At 38.8% G+C, this 21,684-nt stretch overlaps 1 protein-coding gene and 1 long non-coding RNA gene across 2 annotated transcripts in view; both read left to right on the top strand.

Annotated features, from left to right (window-relative positions):
* Positions 1 to 1,576: 1,576 nt before the first annotated feature.
* On the top strand, positions 1,577 to 7,110 carry LOC139726454 (uncharacterized). Its single transcript, XM_071637409.1, has 4 exons — positions 1,577 to 1,892; positions 3,520 to 3,691; positions 4,573 to 6,216; positions 6,938 to 7,110. Exons 1-4 carry the CDS (start codon positions 1,602 to 1,604, stop codon positions 7,108 to 7,110), a joined length of 2,280 nt encoding a protein of 759 aa, XP_071493510.1. The 5' UTR covers positions 1,577 to 1,601.
* Positions 7,111 to 7,620: 510 nt separating this feature from the next.
* LOC139726484 (uncharacterized) overlaps positions 7,621 to 21,684 on the top strand; it is a 45,624-nt gene continuing 31,560 nt past the window's right edge. The window contains exons 1-2 of the long non-coding RNA XR_011710706.1: positions 7,621 to 7,710; positions 9,040 to 9,204. This is a non-coding gene — a long non-coding RNA (uncharacterized lncRNA). The remainder of the gene's footprint in view (positions 7,711 to 9,039; positions 9,205 to 21,684) is intronic.

The raw sequence follows: 21,684 nt of genomic DNA, 5'->3' as shown, positions 1-21,684 counted from the left end.
AAATGGGTTTGAGTTTATTTATTTATCAAACAGTTTTTATAGGCCTAATACTTTTTATCACAATATCCCAGTAGAGGTGGGTGAAGGAAGAAACTTAAGACTTCCTAATAAGCGTTGGTAAATGTATAATATTAGGTTTCATCTTTCAGATTTGTTAGTTCATAATTACTATTATAAAGGTTGCTTCTGGATCAATCTATCTGGCACTCATGGGGGGGGGGGGGGTGGGGGTGCGGTGTAGATATGGCGCATATTTTGTAGACGAGTTTGATAGGTTACTGTGTAGTGTGATGTGCACACTGACCTCTACATACACAAGTGTTGTTGGTTTTGCATCCGGTTTTTGCCAGCAGTGCTAAAATCTGCAAGAGCTACTTCACTATGGTTATGGACGACGGAGGTGAGTGATACGAGTGCAGTGTATACTCTTTTGATAGCTATGGACACATCAAGAAACTTATTCACACTTGTAGACAGGAGGCACCTCATGTTTGTAAAAACTATTAGATTCTAAGTAGGGTAATCTGGCATAGATTGTGTACGTCCGATCCGGTCAGACGTCTTCCAGCTCTGTCTATCCTAGACCACATAACAATGGTCCGACCTATAGAATTCTATGTTGGCCCCTAACTGTAAGTCCGACAGACCGATACTCTGTCTCTGGCTGTCATTTGTTAGACATTGATCTCAGAGCCACAGTGGTACCTCACAATCAGCTGACTCGAGTTTGAGACCCTGATCAAATCTTACATCCCATTGCGCCTAGCTTAGTAATGTTGTGTGTAATCATGTCATCCCCTCCAATTAAGACGAGAGGCAAAAAAAAAAAAAAAAAACTCTGTTCCTCAGAGGTCAGACAGGGTGCAGTGCAGTGACGTGTGTGACGAGTTTAGTCACCATGGTCACAACTCGTGCATGTAAAAGATCAAGCTTCATTCATTCATCGCTATCTTTTAATATCAATACAACATTCTGTTGTACTGTAGTTCAGCTTTGTTCCATACTAGCCTCAACATATTATTTTATTATTCATGTTTATTTGTGATGGTATTGTATTGGAATGTAATACGGTAGGTGTTATGCACAATGGTCTGCACAATGATTTTCACACTTTTCAAAAGAAGTTCAATGACAATGTAATTAACTACATGTTCAGTCCTGACATCCTTTTGAGTCAAAGATATGCAGCATTGTAATAAGAATCTGTTTACAGTACTGTAGTAGCTGTTGGACTTTTATAGTTCTAAGTGCTTTTTACTTTAAGTTTTTTTTTTCTTTCTTTCTGTATGATATCTTTTATTATAATCTGTTGATGCCCATAATTTTATTTTACCTTTGGCCTTTTTTACTCGCACCTTGTATTATAAGCACAGTCTGCCTGCACTGCATGGGAGACTCACTAGTCCCCTCAACGGTACATTCAGAGTGATGGATCCTGTTGAGTACCGAAGTAGAAGTAGTGTTGTAGAAGAAATTAAGTATTTGTCAGCATTTGGCAATGGTGATAAAGTTTATACTCTTTGTAGAAAGAACAAATTTGTATTCAATTATCTATTTTAGATGGCTTTCTTCCTTGAGACTATGAGACCCTCAAATGCAAAATGATGTCACAAAGAGAACTGGATGATATCGCTGGCCTCAACGACCAGTCACTGTTCAGACAGAAGCCACTCAGCTCTGTGCAGTCTACGTTGATGAGCAGAAGTTTGCCAGCTTTTAACTCCACTGCAGTGTCCACCAGGCAAGGGGGCCTACACAGCTCCCAGAGCCTTAGTGGCAGGGCTTCTCTCTTGACATATTGCAATAAGCAGTACCCTTCAGCAACGGCCGCCCTCACAGATTACATCGCAAACTATGACAACAAGAAACCAGGTCACTCGATTCCATACAGGGTAGGCTTTGTCACCAGAGATCAAGATTTCTTTTGATGTAGAAATTATGATAAACATTAGAAGGTGTTAGTGTACGTTCTGACATGTGGAGTAAGTTAGTACTTTGCTGCTGGGTAGGAGCAAGGAGATTCCAGAGATTGAGTTCCAACTGGCTGTGATTATACAAGCAGTTGTCGGTTTTCTATGGATGTACAAAAGAATTCCACATGTGCATTTATGCCGTTGATGATCAATGTTTGATGCCGCTGTCGTTCTGAGCAATCTGAAGATTCATTTTGAACATTAATATAATGTTGGCTATACAATGTATTTTGTTTGTTTATTTGATAAATGAAATGAAATATAATCACTTAATGATAAAGCATATAAAACAAAAGTCAATCCCATCCAGAAATATGTACAAAAGTGTAAATTAGAGCAGTATCATATAAAAGAATTTAAAACTGTACCCTCCTGGAAAGCCGGTTTTATCACTTTTCAAAATAATGCCGACAAATAGAACTGATATGGAATAATCTTTAAGTATAATTCTTTGTTAAAAGACATGCTGCTTGGGCATGCCCAGTCGAGTAATTTTCATTTTTATTTCATCATTTTTAATGTAATTTCTATTCACTCATAGTGATTCATCCCCATTATATACCATTATATATCACCTATCTTTTATAAGTAGGGATGGCGAAAAGTACTCTCCTTCACAAAGACATCAGTATCTTCTTAGAAAGTGAATGGTGATTATGCAATGAGACACAAGTCAATTGTCTTCCTATCTGCGCGGCAGATCCAATTTGGCACATGCTTCAAATATTTTTGAGTGGCGGCATCAAACATGGGTTCAAAGGAAATAAGACAGTTATGACTCCATTCTCTTTAATCTCCTTGGTAGGAGGTTGTTCAGTACTAAGCTCCAGAGTATGTTGGGGAGTGTCTGGTACGACACTCTCACTCTAGGCACACTCGTCTTTCGTCATCAGTTACCTCACTCAACCACGCACCAACAAACTAGCTGGCAATGCAGCTTTCTCCTCTACTGCTCCCAGGCTGTGGCATAAGCTTCCTCCTCTTCTGAAATCATCACCAACACTCGATTACTTCAAACAAAATTTGAAGACAACCTATTTTGATATCCCTATATATACACTGGACTTGTACTGTCACTGCCTGGTAATTTGTATATATTTTATCTCCTATGGTGACCAGGGATGACATCTCATAGAGCTTTGTATCCAGTGGAAAAGGCGCTCTAAAAATATCTATTGTTATTATTATTATTACCAATAAAACCATCACAGAAATACACATGCATTAAATGTGTAAAAAGTTCTCTTGAAATAACTTCTTAGATTGTTCGACTGATCAGATGAGAAGGAATGGCCTGGAAACAGCCGTTTATTAGAGAAGAAGGTCAATGAGACCTCAAACATTTTGGGTATATTTCCTTTATTTATATTGTTTGTGATATCACAATTTGCTGCAGTCTTCTCATCCAGTGATGGCTGCACAGAAACGTTAAAAATTAAATTTTGCTGCATTCACTCAATTCACAATTATATTTAGGTTTTATTTCCCTCTGATGAAATCATTTTATTTACCATCTTCTGTCTCTCTTTCTGTTTTTTTTTTTCAGAGAACAGTTAGTGATTTACTGCTGCCCAAAACTACCTTACAAAAGACAGTGCAAAGGAGTTTAGAAACTGGGGTACGGGACACCAAGAATGAATTCCATCGATTCAATATCCGAAAGCTCATTGATGACTCCTATGACACAATTTTGAGATCAGACTTGGAGCATGAGAAAGGTATGCATTTTTTTTTTTTTTTTGGGTATCCACAGAATGATTGACATGTGAAGATGTAGGGCCTACACTGTTTGATATTGCTGTTATGAGGGATGTTTTATCTCAGGAGTAACAGCAGCATGCATGTCATCAATGAATGCATTCCTGAGTTAATTTGGGTCTTTTGATAAATGTAAAAGATGCTTATAAATGTTTCTCATTCATGATGACGTAATCTCTAAATGCAATTTTCATGCGTTTGTGTTTAACATTCAGTATGTGTGTGATAATGGTAAAATTTGTAATGCATATGGAAAAGTTTATAATACGTATGCTGAGTGATGTGGAGCTTACATATTGAAGAAAAGATGAGCATAAGTATAACTGCATTAATGGTGATATACTATTCAATAATTCAAAGCCAATGAGGCACATAAAGACAAGGTGAACACTTTCAAGCAGACTTCCAACCGTGATACTGTACCGTATGTCCCAAAAAAATTACAACGGGACCCTCCGCAATGATAACTTTTAAAATAGTGAATCGATCCAAATACAATTTCAGGGTTCATTTCATACTCATGACATGCTTTACAACAATCCACATTTCTCTGTGACTGCTAAACCAAATTGAATGGGGTTTTCTGCAAAATACAGCTAAGATGTTACATCTTAAGACCCTGAAGTAGCAGTTGGACAGTATAATCAGATTGGGTGTTATCAATGCAAAAATCCGATTGTAATTTTTTGGGGACATACTGTATATGCCAAATGTGCTTTTTATGGTGACCTTATATCTGAACTCTATTTGCATATGTAATTATTATTTCAGATGCCTGTATAGTATGTTATCTGCTTATCTATCTTTGTGTCTTTTTATGCCGTTCTTCTTATCTTTGCAGCATCAACCGTGCCAACTTCAACAGATTTCATGCGGACTAGTAGTCCTCTACCATATGAGATTCCACCGATGCACGAGAAAGATTTCCCTGACATAGCCAGTGAGATCAGCTCCTCAACAGATGCCTTACTCCTTGCCAATCCTTACCAAGTGCCTGTCTTCAAAGTTGACTCGAGAATCAATCATTCCAAATCCAGACAGTCATCTCAAGTGTATCCGACATTCATGCACAGTGGACAAAAAACAAAGGGAATGTCACATCTCATGAGAATTTCCAGCAGGCATTCCAAAAGTTTTTCACGAGAGAGAAGTCATAGTCAGCCTTCAACCAATCCCTTAAGAGGGTTATATGTTCCCAACCAATCCTACAGGAGTGATGCTTTAAGGGGGCGGCAGAATAGCCAGAGAGGCAGCTATTCTTCGAGGAGATTGTCTGTCAGCCAGTCCAGGGCTGGAAGACGGCCTATCCCAGCCTGGGTGTCCAGTCTGGACTCCTCGGTGACTACTCAAAAAAATCTTGCAACCCTGTACACAGATACGCTGCTGAGTGCCGATGGCCATACCTCCGCCCTCCAAGAAACATCGGGAGCTGGCCTGAGTGATGCAAATTACATGAGAGGTTCTGATATCAGCACAGACAGCCTTCTCGATAACTCAGCTGCCACTTCTGACCTAGTCTCGGAGAGGTCTATGTCTGTCATGTCTGGTTGGAGACCTCCTCCCACATGGGTAGAGGAGTTAGATACCACCACCAGCCACCTGCCTGCCTCCCTAAGGATTCTAGCCATAGGATTAGACTCCCATCAGTCAGGTAATGGGGATTTGTCTCATAGTAGTGGTAGGTTCCCCCTCAGAAATGGAACTTTGTCAGACAATGTTCAGCCACGATTAACTTCTCAAAGTAGACATGTGCAACTCAAAGGTGGGACTATGACAACTAATGGCTCAGTGAAGAAAGTCATTCACAAAAAAGGCCACCATTCATTCACTGGTAATCCAGATGGGAAGCATAAGAGGGCTGTTCACATGAGAACTCAGAGTGCAAGCACAGAGGAACTCATTAATGAATCCCCATACGGCAATGGTGTTTCCTCACTTCGACAATCAGCTCACAAGGCCTCTCACAGAGACTTCAACATCCAGCAGTCAATGAGGAAGGCATATTCAAAAAGCTACTCTACCTCAAAGGGGAACAACTCTCATCATTCATCTCTAAAACAGCGTCATCACATGAAGGTATTGCCCAAATCCACTTCACATCATCATCAGCGTCAACATCATCATCTTGGAGCATTGCTAGATGAGTCATCTTCACAGTCTCACCATCAGAATAATGGCATAGCGACTGCAGAGCAGCAGCTGGACAACACCACTACAACTGACAGTCTGATTTACTCCTCTCCATTTGGCTTGGACAAAGACATTGCTCGCGCACGCTTGTCCATGGCATCAACTTCCCCTGGTCTGAAGGAGGGGCACATTCCTCCGAGAGTCAATGATACCAGTAATGGCACTCTCCAAGAAGATGACTTGGCCACCCTGAGCCCACTGTCGTCCATCACTCTCTGTGATGAAGGGGAAGACAAGGGGGATAATCAAGGCTCACGTGTCATGGCAGACCATTTCAGTGAATCTACAGTTGGTGGTGAGTGAAAAGTGTTTACAGGATTCATATATTATTAGGTGATAAGCAGGGATGGTATTCAAACTCTGCAAGGTTTGTGGAGCTGATGCTGTACTTGTTCTAATATTGTGGTGTGTAACTTGCATGTGTTTGTTCCCTTCATGTTGGTCTTTTGATCAAACATGACCATTTAATCAAAATCTAAAATTGAAAACTGTAAAACAAATGTTAGCGTGCATTTTAATTTTGCAAATTTCGCGAGAGCCAAGATTCACGAAATTAAAAAGTTCTTGTCTACATTATATGCATTGAATGTTAGAGGCAACTCGCGAAAATTTCATGGCACGAAAAAGGCCATCAGCTCCAATTCGCGTAAATTTCATGCTGCAAAAATATTGTGTTTTACAGTAGTTGTCTTGAGAGGTTGTAGGGCTAGAGTCTGGTTCGGTAGGTAGTAGGCTAAGTGTAGATAGTAAAAGGTTTAGATAGATGACATGGTTTGACTTTTACATTCATTAATATCTAATGGTAATGTAAAACTTCTTCAAAAATATTTTATGTGTGAACTCAGAAGAACAGTAAGGAAACTTTTCAGAGCTTTATCATCATTTGAAGACACATAGCAAAATGACTGTAGTAAAACATATAAACATACATGTATATATTTTGCATCTTCCATACTTTGGACGTCTATGGCATGAAATATATTCCTGTGATATTCCCTTGTAATTTCCTCATTCAGAAAGTGCTAGAGCTGATGCTATGCTCCGCAGAGCTGAAAGGATAATCAGGAACACACAGGCTAGTCTCAACACGTCCAGCCTCTTGGACCAGGAGGGCCACAGCTCTGACAGTGGGGAAACATCAGAACTCCTGGCAGGAGACCAAGAGTTCTTCAGCAAGCAAACCAGGTGAATGAATGATGATGAATGAAAATTCACCTGTTAATAAATTAGTGCTTTGTGATATGATTTGTATGATGAAAAGTACTTTTGGTTGTTGTTTTTTCTCTCTTTCTCATTCTTTGTGATTTGCTTCAGAAAATAGTCTCATCAAAGCATTTCTTAGCATAATGCATTTTTGTATTTCAAGTATCTCTAGCATCTTACCTTCTCTATTCAGAACCTGTTACCATGATAAAATTGTATTGCCAGGGTTTAAAGCAGTCTTATATTTTGGTTGAAAAATTAAGAAAATTAAGAATGTTCGCCTCAGTTTGCACTTGCCTCCTATTTACATTGAGGTTTAAATGTACCTTGCAGGATTAAATTTACAAGGACTTGGCTGCTTGAAGCGTGAAAGTTGCCATGCATTACTTTTTTGTACAATAATGTTTGCAATGTGAGACATTTTCTGTTGTGGTCAAAGCTGCTTTAACATCATACATGTGTACCATTAAACCTGATGTTTGTTTATGATTGCAGACTGCAAACTGATCTTGTGAATGCTGCAGACACAGAAACTCCACGGATCTTAGACAAATTTTTGGATGATTGTGTCCATTCTTCGGAAGAGGTTGGTAATACCATGTTAAACATTTTACATTAATAACTGAAATGATAAGTGGTTGTCTATCACATCATGTATCACTATCACATCAAAATAGTCCTTTTTTGACACCATCATTTGATACAGCCAAGTTTCATATCCCCCCCCCCCATTCACAAATGTAGCAAAGTCACAACATTCAAACAAAAGTCCTTATTTGCAAGTGATTGACACATTACCCTCTATTTTAAGCTCTCATTATTTTGTCATTAAAGGGCAATTTGTCAATCAGTTGCTGTAAAAACATCTTGCCCTCAAAAACCATTAATATAATTAGTACCTGCTTCCCATCACTGGCTATTATGCAGCAGCTTGGTAGTCTAGTGGGTATTGCGCTTCATGAGGTCATTGGTTGGAGTCCCACCTTAGTAATCAAGCCCATGATTGGTTACATCAGTGAAGGGCAATTTGTCATTCAGTTCCAATGAAAACAGTTTTAAATGCAGGAATCATTAACTTGAAAAATATGTTCGTATCTTGCAAATATAAAAGGCTAGTGGTAATTATTAATCACTCATTTTACATAAAAGTCTACCTAACTTGGTATTAAAGGGAATCCAAACCCAAAGAGCAATAAGATTGAGTGAAAGCAGCAACATTAGTAGAACACATCAGTGAAAGTTTGAGAAAAATCGGACAATTGATGCAAAACTTATGAATTTTGAAAGTTTTGGTGTTGGAACCGCTGGATTGGTATTGGAACCGCTGGGTGAGGGGACTACTAAAGGTTATGACATATGTGTGGACAACAATATAAAGCAAATATAAAGAAAATTTCACAAAAACTCATTTTCATGAAAGTTACACATTCCATGAACTTAATACTGACATGTAGCAATTACTCCCCCTGCTTTCTGAAAGCGGTTAGTCAAGTGCTCTTTCATGATGCTAGAAAAGTGAATTTTTGTGGGATTTTCTTTATATTTTCTTTATATTGTTGTGCACTCATACATCATAATCTCTAGTAGTCTCCTCATCCAGCAGTTTCAACACCAAGCTTTTAAAATTCATAACTTTTGCATCAATTGTCCGATTTTCCTCAAACTTTCACTGATGTGTTCTACTAATGTGCTGCTTTCACTCAATCCACATTGCTCTTTGGGTTTGGGTTCCCTTTAATGAAATGTGTGAAGGCATATTGTAATACAGCTTAACTTCCATGCCTTCTGGAGATGCTTATTTGACATCACAGAAGAAATGAAGTGTTGTGGAATTCATTTTAAAGCCTCTACATCATTCCACAATAATCTTATGCTTCTTTATGCATTTTTCTTGAACAAATTTTTCTCTTTTTAGAAAGTCCCTGAAACAGCAACAGTGCTTTCCTCAGAAGGTCCGCTGGAGTCACTGAAAAATATGCTCTTCCAGCTGCAAGATATGGCATCCCAGCACACACGGGAGTCAAGTGAAGAGACAAATCAACAGCCTCCTAAGCAGTACTCATCAGTGGAGAAGGGTCAGGTAAGGATGTTTCTTCTACATCATGGCTGGCACAGTTAAAAGCCTTTTTCAACTACCTTCATGCTTTTAAGCACTGACAGTCGTAAGCAAAGAGAGCTGCATGAGGGGGCATTAGCATGAGGCTCTTTTGAGATTTGCAATAGTGATCTTAATTCATGACCAGGAGAAAGACTTACTTGTGCACCAATCTTACTGAATAATTCAGCGACTCACTTCGAAAAATGAAATTGCTCAATTCACTTTATATCAGCTGTCAGTGTGAGAGTTGTATGTAAAAGCTTCCTTAAAAAGAGCTCTGCTGATTGCCTGTGGCTTTTTGCTGCCTAATGCTGGTAGAAAAACTTGGTATTTCAGAGGCAAAGATTAAACATTTTGGACAGGTCACTTAAGACCCTCCCACCGAGACTTGTCTCGCATGACGACCTTCAGCTAGCTTTTCATGTAAATGTGGCTATGGATTCTAGTGGAGAGTATCTGGATGATAAAAGTCTGGGGTCAACTTCATGACCCACTTACTTCTGGTATTGACTGCGTATATGTCGAGTCGTGAGTAGCATGAACATCACACTGTGTATGTGACTTTACTTGTCCGCAAAACATTTTGCTTCAACTTTGAATGCTGACAATTACAAAATATTTCCCATTGTAACTCTCACTATTCCACCATGGATGGACCACTCTAATGCAACTGTCAAAAAATTGACTGTCCCTCACTTAAAAGAGGTATTTGTCCGAACAAGGGATTCCAGCAAATAGATATCGGTGTCATGAGCTATAGCTGCTAGCGTTATAAGCTGCAGATGTATGTGGACCAGATCATGGAGCTTTGCTACCGGGAAGTGTTGGTAAGGAAGCAACAGTGAGTACTGTAAAAGTGGATATTTTTGCGTGACTAATTTTTCGCGCTTGGCCGGGTCGGAAGAGTTTCGCGTGTTTTTAATTGCGCGGAATCAAGACATCACGCACAGGCACATATGGCAAGCAAAAATATTCGCGTGCTTATATTTTCGCACTAGTTTCTGGTTGCGCGAAATGCGCGAAAATTTCAACACCGCGAAAATTTCCACTTTTACAGTATCCGGTAATGGAGGCCATGTTGCGAACCAGAATGCAAAGCTGGTTACTCACACCACCAATATAAGATACCTTCCAAAATGTATCATGCCCTGATTTATTTGTTTATCTCACTATTGAGTGTGAATGTACTGCCCAGAGACTTAAGCTGTAAGCTGTACCAAATAGGCAGCAGACCAGATTCCAGACAGCAAGATGTACTGGAGTTGGTCCCTTGTGAAATATTCACACTGCGACATGTGTTTGGTGTGGGGTGTGCTTTTTGATACTGGAAGTGAGTAGGTCCTGAAAGCTATCTTATAAAACACTCTGTGTATCTATGAACTAGACTCGATAAGGAGAATTACTACAGCGAGTATACAGTTGCCGCTTTCTTCCTCTGTCCAGCAAGAGCATATGTCTTCTGGTTGCCGTGGTGCAAGAGCCACATAAGAGCCACTTGCCATCCTGGTTAAGTTAAACTGGCAAAGAAATGTCTCTGATATTTTCTGGGTGTTGCTATTCTCAGCTGTGTATATAAGTATTGATTATTTCAAGAAAATATGGCAGTTTATACAGTGGCCCGAATATGTAGATCAATATAAGAGACTGGTACCCAATTGTTTTTGTTTTTATCAAAATCCATGTTCTCAATTGCTTGTACAATCTCATTATAATCTGTTTTATTTTTTAAGCGTTAGAAATTAGGTCCAACTCACAAGTATACTAGAGAAGCACTCTGAGAGCGTAGACCTCCGCCAAGCATGCAGCCCATTTCCACCCTCACCGATCTTGTTCTTCCACAGAGATCAGTGATTTCCACCCATACGTACTGCATTGTGTGCTGAAAGCCGCCTGATTTCCCAATATAGAAGCCTTTGTTACGTCATAAACCCTCAGCTGCACCGCGCACCTCGCCCTAGCAGAAACTAGAGCACGCACTTTAGTGTGCGCAGGCAAACCTCAAATACGCGCAGCCTGAACTACCGAATTCATTGACCCTGCCTGCAGAAATATCACAAATCCGTCATAAATTCCCCCAAAATTCTCTGATCACTACCAAAAGTTAATCGTTTGTTACTTGTGTCGTTCTAAACCTTTCCTGCAAGTTTCATCACAATCCGGTGACTACTTTTTGAGTTATTTTGCACACAGACAAACGAACAAACGAACCAACCAACCAACCAACTAACTAACAAACAAACCACAGTAACGAAAACATAACCTCCCCCCTTGGCGGAGGTAATAAACACTGTGATCACTTGTAAATAATGTTATTTATTCATTACCCCTCTGTAATTCGTGCTGGTCAACAACAAACTAGCTACTGTATTTTTTCACACTCTGTTTTAATACATCTTCTCTTTTGCAACTAATTGACAAATTGCCCTACATCGACGTAAATAAGCACTGAATTGATCAGTGTTTAGTAGTAGCCATGATAAAAAATCATGGGCGTACATACTCAAGCAGGATTTGAACCTACGACCTCCTGATCACCGGACAGGCGTCATCTCCACTAGACCACCGAGCTTTCGCCCGAAAGCAAGTGTTGGTTCTAATCCTTATAGCATGCAGCGGGTACTGCTTTGTTATTCAAATTCATGAATTTCTTCCATCGAGTTGTTTTCATTGCAACTGATTGACAAATTGCCCTACATCGACGTAAATAAGCACTGAATTGATCAGTGTTTAGTAGTAGCCATGATAAAAAATCATGGGCGTACATACTCGAGCAGGATTTGAACCTACGACCTCCTGATCACTGGACAGGCGTCATCTCCACTAGACCACCGAGCTTTCGCCCGAAAGCAAGTGTTGGTTCTAATCCTTATAGCACGCAGCGGGTACTGCTTTGTTATTCAAATTCATGAATTTCTTCCGTCGAGTTGTTTTCATTGCAACTGATTGACAAATTGCCCTACATCGACGTAAATAAGCACTGAATTGATCAGTGTTTAGTAGTAGCCATGATAAAAAATCATGGGCGTACATACTCGAGCAGGATTTAGTAGGGCAATTTGTCAATCAGTTGCAATGAAAACAACTCGACGGAAGAAATTCATGAATTTGAATCTTCTCTTTTTTGTGAGCAGGTTGTTATTGTACCCCCATGAAGGTGATTTCTCTCTCGGTGCTGATTTGTTCAGTGTGTGAATGAAAGCTTACATGAATGCTGACTGAATTAGTTGTCCTGTATGGTAAGGCTATAGCCATGCTTGAAAGAGGAAATAGTGTGAATCATGTTATGGTGATGGTGATGTTGATGATGATGTTTGTTGTACAGCACCTATAGTAGTAAGGTTTACTGTGTTCTTAGAGTAAATGAAATAGGTATTTAAGTCTAATGAATAGGAGGAAGTCTCAAGAATGCCATGAAGAGAAATAAAATTCAAGAATTGCCATAATCTCTTGGTTTCAAATGCTTTCAGTTAAAGCTTGAATTTATATGTGTTCATATTCTATTCCTAAATGCAAACTTCAGGCAAAAACTGATGGAAAGTTGGATGGTATGGCAAGAAAGAAGACTTTATTACATATTGTATTGCAGGTTAAGTGCAACATTTATTACCTGTAAAGGAAGACTCCTATATTTCATTTACTGGATTAACTCAATATTTTGAGAAAAAGCTGACCTCCTCCCCCAGAGAACACTAGCGGTGTGATGGAAAGATTTATAAAGAAAAATTGATAGCATGTATTATCATCTTAATTTTCTTACCATTTGTGTCAGTGCAGTTTGTGCTTGTACACAAATTATGCCAAGAATGTTTAAAAGCTTTGGCATGATATTGTCCCTTCATTTTGTGTGTCTTTAAGTTGACAATCACTGATTAGTAGGTGTGTGATAGCCTAAAGAATAGGGACACAGTCTGTCTTGCATTGTCTTTTCTTTTTTTAATCAATCAAAAGCAAATCATGCTTGATTTATCTAGTAAAACATTGTTGGGTTTATGATTTTTAGGAACTGTACAAAAAAAGCAAAAGTGTGGAATACCATGTGAAAAGTTTATCACATAACAATGAACCCGCAGTAGACTGAGAGCGAGGTTGCTGATGAAGCACAAGCAAGATAAAAGTAAAGGTGGTTGACAATTTTCAAACTACACAAGAGTTAATGCAGAGACTCCAACCCCAAGCACCTTTTGATCTGGAGATTCTCCCGCTTGAAACCCCTAGCAAACGGGAGACTCCAACTTGATGTGTTATAGGCTCTAGGGTTTTAGATGCTCCCTCGTGTTATCTAAGGCGTATTTTTTCAACATACGATGGCAATAAGCAAAAAATCATTTCAAGCGGGAGACACAGAGCTACGGCGGGAGAATTGGAGATTTTGCAAAAATGGACTTTTGGCGGGAGATCTCCCATCGAAAGAGGGAGAGTTGGAGTCTCTGTTAATGAAAACAGAACTGTTATGTCATAATTTACTATACTATTATGTCACCAACTTAAAAAAAAAAAAAATATGCAGAAGCACAGCTATAGAAAGGGTGTCTTGTCCCGAGACAGAGTTGCAGAATAAAAACCATGATAATGACATCATGACTGGGTGTGCAAGTTTCTAAAAAAGGGAAACTCTACATAATGTTCAAGGTGACTTTTTCAATTTTAAAAAAAGTGAATGATGACATTATGTCAGAATATTTAAATATCTTTGATTTTGTGATTGTGGCTAATATCACTAAATAAGAAAATGTGCACAACTTGTAAATTATACAATATACAGTATATCACCTTTACTTTAGCCTGGTTTAATGAAAACCTTTACTCTTTTGGGTAACCTTATCTTTGCAGGGGGGGGGGGACTTTTGACAGTGTGTACAATGCATTGTCTTATTCTGCAGTGATTTATGGGTCATTTGTGTGGGTTTGACCACTATGCAAACCTCCTCAGTCTCAATTTCTTGGGGCTTCATTTTACCTGCCAAGATGCATTTTATCTCAGCATCGTGATGGAATACACAACAGAAGCCATTATTTAGCTCTTCATATTGCAATCTCTTTCCTTCTCTCTCTTTCTCTCTACTCCTCTCCTCATCCTTATCATTTGGAAATTCTTCTCTTTTACGAGAGATTCACATAAAAATATTGTAGTATTGAGACCTTGTAGTATTTTTCGAGTAAATTGAATTTGCCAAGAAATGTACAGTACACGTCATTAATAAAGAATTCTGTCACAGTGACATAGGCCTATTCTGAATTGAGGAAAGCAGCCTGGTGAGTTCATTGATGAAAGTGGACTCTCCCACTTTGGTCACAGGGGATTTCTCAAGGCTCAATGAATGATAAAAAAAAAAGTGCTGTATCTTCCCACGCATTATTTCATTGAATCTTTCTCTACATTCCAGCACCAGCTTCCCAGCAGCATGCGTCATAAGTCAGCAATCCTGTGTCCATTCCCTTACTCCTCCCAGTCTTTGTCCATTCACAATTTACTCCCTGAGTGTCCCTTGTTTATGTTCCCACATCACCCCAGATTCAGTTTGACATGTCCCATTGAAGGGCCTTGCCTCAGCTGGTATTTGACCCTAGCTGACCCAGGAAGCTGGCCTCAAAGGTTCTTGGGTGCTAGCCAAGTTTAAATCCTTGAAGGTCAGACATTTGGTGTTCATTTCACCCCCAAACTTCAGAAACCACCGGGGAGGGCCAAGAAGGGGGGAAATACCTTGTTGTGATGTGACAAAATAGATCTATAGCACTTCCTCTTCAAGAGGTTTTCTTTATCATGATGACAGATTTTGACTTTTGTCAATGCTTTTAGAGAGATAGTAAGTTGATCCAGTTGTTTTCTGCATTTTAATGCTGCATTTATTGTCGAAATGATTAATAATGTTCTCCATTTTGCGTTTGAGATACATGGTTGAAATACAATTTTGCAAAATGTTTATTTAGATGGGGGGGGGCAACATTACATCGTAAGTTGAGAAATGTTGCAAGAGTCAATCCTTTGCCCATTAAAAAGCATGGCACAGTGTATTGTGATATTTCAATGAATGTCAATGTGTCAGAATTCAGGAAATTCTTGCTGGGGTAGTAGCCTTCATATTCATATCAGGTTGACAAGAGCATGCTACTTCACACCGGAAATAGTTTACTGATGTTTGATCTTACATTTTTTTGGTTTTCATACTTTGCTCGGAATATCAGTAATCAGATGCTGCTGCATCTCCTTTATCAAATTTGTGTGAGGCTTTAACCCATTGAGGACGAGTCCCTAGTATACTGGGGCTAGTGTCTATGGGAAATGCGTGTTGGAGCAAAATCAGTCCGTCCTCAACGGGTTAATGTACTTTGCACATAAGTGGAAGCTTTGTAGAACCTGGTAGAACCTCTTTCTGTCATTGTTAATGCTTAGTATCAACAGCAACAACAACAACCAAATTCTATCAGATTTTTTTTGTTGTTATATACCCACATACACAAAGTGTATAAAGGGGTATATAGGAATCAACGTGTGGTCGGTCGAGCAGTCAGGCGGTACGTTGCAAATCTTGCATCGCGAACTCCTACAGTTTTGAAGCAATTTTCATGAAACTTGGGTTACATGATGACATTGAGGTGTAGATGTGCAAGACATGTTCTTTGTGTTTGTCAGAGAAAGCATTGCCATGGTAACCACAATTTTCCCAAAACCTTGTGGAGTGAAGTACTTCCAAAGTATTTGAGCAATTTATTTCAAATTTGGTATGTATAATGATCTATACACTTGCTGTAGGTGTAGTTATGCAAGACACAATTTGTGTTTACTGACAAGGCATTGCCATGGTCACAGCATATTTTCTTGAAAATCTTGTGGAGTGAACTGCTTCCACAATTTTGAAGCAATTGAACTCAAATTTGGTGTACATGACGATATTGAGGTGTAGATGTGCAGGACATGTGTTTATTTATGTTTGTCGGAGATAGCGTTGCCATGGTAACCACAATTTTCCCAAAACCTTGTGGAGTGACCTACTTCCACAGTATTTAAGCAATTTATTTCGAATTTGGTATGTATAATGATCTATAGTTGTAGTTATGCAAGACCCTATTGTGTTTGTACCCATCAAGGCATTGCCATGGTAACAGTGTATTTTCTTAGAAATGTTGTGATGTGAACTACTTCCACAATTTTGCAGCAATTGCACTCAAATTTGGTGTACATAATGACATTGAGGTGTAGATGTGCAAGACATGTTTTGTTTTTGTGTGTGTGTGTGTGTGTTGGAGAAAGTGTTGCCATGGTAACCACAATTTCCCCAAAACCTTGTGGAGCAAACTACTTCCACAGTGTTTAAGCTATTTATTTCAAATGCAGTATGTAGGGCCCATAATGATCTATGGGTGTAGTTATGCAAGACACTCTTTGTGTTCGTACCTGATGTGTTGCCATGGTAGCTGCATATTTTCTTCAAATCTTGTGGAGTGAACTACTTCCACAATTGTGAAGCAGTCAAACTCACCAGGTACTCACAGAGTACTGCACACATGTATACACACAGACAGACACACACACACACACACACACACACACACACACATGACCTTTTATCAAACCCAGGTTCAATTCTTTTTTATAGGAATCTGGGCTGCGGGAGTGGGGGTATTAATCACCGTTAGTGATACTTCTAGTTTTGTTTACACTCCCAGCTGCTGAATTATTTAACAAACTCCCTGCATGTCTTGTAAAAGCAAGTGAAAAAAGAGAAATGGAAAATTGGAACTGTGGCCTAGAAACATAATGCAGAACACATCCAATGTTGTATTTTACCTTTATTGCTCCTAGTAGGGGTCTGTTTACTTTTCACCCTATTCCCATTTTCTTCTCACTTTATGCTTGCTTTTTTTTTTCTGGAAAAACATTGACACTTCATGTTGAACGTGATATGTGCTATCTATAGATATGGATGATTGTTATGATCTCTGAGTGTTCGTCATTCTTTTCTCTTTTTTCTTTTTGTTCAATCATCTATAAGATATTCACTCCCCATGAAGGACAGTTGGCAAGCAGTCAACTGTCAATGTGGCATTCAAAGTATCATTTTTGTCTCATGTAGCAATGTTTGAATAACAATTCTACACAAGCATTCTTATTCCACTGTGAAAACAGCTACTGTGTATTTCTGTTATGTTTATCATTCCAATGCTTTGCTTTGTTTTGAAAATACATGCAGAGTTATGTGTTCCCAAGAGAAATTCATTTCACATTGTTTTGTAGGTGTGAGAGAGAATACATACTTTATCATTCATTTGGTTTCCATAATCTATTGCTATCTAGCACAAACTTTATTTCTATGACTGCTGCAGAGATTCAGCAGCACAGTTTGAATCACAACATTGTGTCCTTATCAATGTCATAGTGACAATGAATTGCCATACAAACGAGATCATAAAGACATAACAGCATGGCATGTCAATTATTCATGTGCTGTGTTCCAGTTATTAGGGCACAATATCAAGGTTTTCTCATGTATTGTTTTGATATGATGTGATTTATGAGGTAAATGGCAACCCCATTGCCGTATTACCCCTTAAGTAGCATTTGAGTTTCGTGTGGGTTGTTTGATTGTTTAGGGTTTCTTTAGGGGGAGAAGTTTAAAGGCATAATTTACTATTTGCAGATGAAACAAACACCCAGCATTAGTGCTTTAAAATAGTTCTAAAATGTGAGTTTGGGATAGAAACAACCACTGTAAAAATTTGAATCGGTAAAATCAATGTGAAGTATTGTTAAATATAATACAAAATGTGAACAATAGTTATAATAAAAATGTTTCCGGACTAAACTGTCTACAGTTACGGTTTATTGAGAAAAATACAGATATCCCCGTATATTTTAGGCTTTATCGTGAAAATTGTGCATGAATCTCCAATGTACACTGGGTTCATTTATGAATAATGTTACACATGATATTATTAGAAGGTAAATGTCCATTCTGGGCAGTACAAAAGTACTTCTCTTAACCCGTTCCTTCCGCAATTCTCTGAGTGCCTTTAATGCCCCCAAACGAGATTCTTTTCGCCCGTCAACAGAGAGGCACACAGGTTGGTAATACAGCTGTTTGAAGGCAGTCAAGCGGTTCATTGTGTCCCCCTTTCTATGGTCAACTACATGTGCCCGTGAACAATGGAAATATCGATCGGGTGCGAGGTATGAATAGAGCGTGCGCTGATGAGCTCTCAGAATCTTTTGTTCTACGCAAAACCAGGTACCTGAATGAGGTGACTGGGGTCAGCGAACCCGCATTTCTAACTGATCTCAGCCTTGACCATTATGTACATGTTCGTACGAGTTTACAGCAGAACAAGCAAAACACTAAATCAGGAAAAGGTACATAATACTGTAAAACCCCCTTTTTTAAACAGCAGGAGAACAAATCCTGATAGAATAAACTCTGATCTTTTAATCAAACCCACTTTTCTGAGCATTTTAACACAAAGAAACATGGACTTAGGTCACTGAAGCAGGCACCCTTGTCTTCATTTTGGGAACCTGGTAAACCAGGTTCCCGTATATCAGTTGCTCCCACGGGAACCTGGTAAACCAGGTTCCCGTAAGGAACGGGTTAACCTTTATGTGCCTTCAGGAAATGACCCTGTGCATGAAAGGGACAGGTGCTGAATGGCATTACTTGCCCGAATGTGTGCTTTGTTTGCCCTCATCCAGTGAGCAAGTTGGTATGCAGCATTCTTTTAAATATCACTCATTTTGTGATACATTGTACATCTTGTTCCTGTCCTGAAAATCATGATTACTGTATTCCAGATAAGGGTTTTATCTGGTCTAGCGCCACCTTGTGATGGAGTTCTGCTATTGTTAAAGGCAATTGTCATATTTAGTCAGCTCTGTGAAAACCTTTCTTGCCACTCCATTTCACAGCTCATGATCTGTTTGAACAGCATAATTTAATATTTCTCTGGAGTTCAGTTGTATAGAAAATAATGTTGATATCTTTCCAGTTCTTTTGTACAAGGTCTATTTTAGGCATCAGTCTTGCAATTAAGTTGCATGACAGTTTCTGTGTTGGAAAGAATATTTATAGCTGTCCAAAGAGAGGATCATGAGATGTCCCTCCATCAAAATAGAAACTGGGCTGTAACCCATTGATTCCTCTGCACACACACACACACACACACACACACACACACACACACATAACGGTATGTACTTTCTTTCAGTGGTATTTATTCATACATACACCATCACACACAGATACACACTGGATAGACAGACATTTAATAACGAGAGTTGTTGTTTTATTTTGGGGGGCAGTTGAGTATCACATAACAAGTATCAATTATTGAGGAGAATGGTGCTTTGTTTTCATTCAAAAGTTTATCAAATACCACTGCAAGTGATACTACATACCAGAACATGCAGGAAGTATGCAATGTTTGCCTGAACTATGACAGCCACAATCTCTTCTTTCTGTCAGCATGTAAGTAATCTAGTAGTTGATGTTTATTTGCCATGTGTACATTTCACATATCTGTCTTTCTTTATCACCTGTCCCATATCATAAAAACAGGTGATTCTTTTGTTCACTCATTGACCTTGTAGGCTCTCTCTCCAGGCTCTTTACCGTATTACCCACTTTGTGTCAGATTATGCCATGTTCTTTGTGCTTCAAAGCAGAAGGACATTTTTTAGAAATGTTTTCTGTTATTCACTTTAAAGGGATAGTATGGTTTTGGTTGAGATGGGAATTCAGATTTAGATTTTTTCTTGAAGTAGTTATAAACCACATATGAAATATGAAAGAACATACAATTAGAGAAATTCAAAGTTTATTTGATGAAAACCAGTTCTGAGATGGCTGAGATATCAAAAAACAAAGTGAAACAAAGTAGTCCTAATAAAAGTTTTGTCCCACGTATCAATAGAACCTCTTTGATTTTTGACATTTCAGCCATATAGAAACCAATTTTTTTATCAAATAAAGCTTTGAATTCCTCTTAGAATTGTATACTCTCTCATATTTCATAAGAGGTTTCTTGTTATCTCACAAAAAGAGATAAAAGCGTGAAGCCTCACCTCAACCAAAACTGCGCTATCCCTTTAAAGGAGCATTTATCCCAGTGAGAAGTGTCTTTTAAATGAATTAGCTACATGTAAGTACTAGCTTCAGACCACATAACAATCTCAATGCAATCCAACAAAGAATGAATGGCAGTGTGAGTCATCTTATAATACTTGGCACTTCAATAGCAATATTCACATCAATCAAATGAGTGTGATTAAACTTGAATAGAATGTATTTAATGTTCTCTGTGCACTGACAAAAAAAAAGAATAACATACTGTCTTTAAAGGCATAATTTACCATTTGCAGATGAAAAAAAACCCAGCATTAGTGCTTTAAAATTGTTATAAAATGTGAGTTAGGGATAGAAACAATAAGCACTGTAAAAATTTGAATCTGCATAATCGATGTTAAGTATTGTTAAATACACAAAATGTGAACAATAGATATAATAAAAATGTTTCCAGACTAAACCGTCTGCAGTTATGGTTTATTGAGAAAAATACTGATATCTCCTTATATTTTAGGTTTTATTGCAAAAATGTTACATGGTAGGATGTTTTGTGATACAACAGACCTATACATATGCATCAAATGTGATATCTTGAGCATTTTTAAAAATCACTGCTCCCATAGGTACACAAGATCTTTAATATGTAGGGTCCTTCTTGTATTGGAGGATTTTCAAAGGGTGTGTTTATGCTCAATTTGCGAAGGCAGAATCAGCGTTTTGAAACGCTGATTCAAAACACTGATTCAAAACGCCGTTCACGGGAGCACTGTTTATGCTCACTTTCTTTGAGTCTTGGAAAGAGCATTTGCGATTGCTTCGCTGACCTCAGCAGAGGCAGGTCAAATTGGGGCGCGCGCTGCGATTGGTGGCCTGACCTGGGAGAGCAGCTGGGTAAGACATGCGTATGCACAGTACATGGGAAAACTGCACAGGCAAGGGTAGCTGGCTGGCCGGGCGTGCGCTTTTTCACGTGAACCAGAAAGGCGTTTAGATGACATCACTCTAAATGCGTTTAGAAACGCTGTTGCGCTTATGCTTCCCCGTCAAACGTGATTAGTCAGAAACACCGATTGTAAACGCACCTTTTGGTGCGTTTTGGATCGGCGGTTTGAATCAGCGTTTCTATCGAAGTGAGCATGAAAGCAACAGCGTTTTGCTCTAATCACATTTCAAAACGCTGATTCTGGCCCGAAAAGGGGAAGCATAAACACGGTCAAAGTATAATATAGGCCTACTGAGACCTTGACACATAGTGCAGGGTTATTGAGTAAACGTGCCTATAATTATAAAGGAAATAAGAAATTCAAACAACTTACCTACAAAATTTGTGGGTAGTAATATTATTTACGAAAATGAATATTTTGATATATCTGTAGAATGCCACAGTAGTTTGTGATTCAGGAATTTCAAA

The sequence above is a fragment of the Diadema antillarum genome, unplaced genomic scaffold (genome assembly GCF_040938485.1).
Source record: "Diadema antillarum isolate AM-2024a unplaced genomic scaffold, OU_Dant_1.0 seq00000085_RagTag, whole genome shotgun sequence".
In the NCBI taxonomy this organism is placed as follows: domain Eukaryota; kingdom Metazoa; phylum Echinodermata; class Echinoidea; order Diadematoida; family Diadematidae; genus Diadema; species Diadema antillarum.
This window is presented reverse-complemented; position numbering and strand designations above follow the sequence as displayed.

Bases quoted from the DNA above. Each gene is read 5' to 3' on its own strand.
- LOC139726454 (XM_071637409.1), top strand. From the start codon at position 1,602: ATGATGTCACAAAGAGAACTGGATGATATCGCTGGCCTCAACGACCAG. The intron at 1,893-3,519 runs GTAGGCTTTGTC...TTTTTTTTTCAG, and splicing joins GTCACTCGATTCCATACAGG to AGAACAGTTAGTGATTTACT. The intron at 6,217-6,937 runs GTGAGTGAAAAG...TTCCTCATTCAG, and splicing joins CAGTGAATCTACAGTTGGTG to AAAGTGCTAGAGCTGATGCT.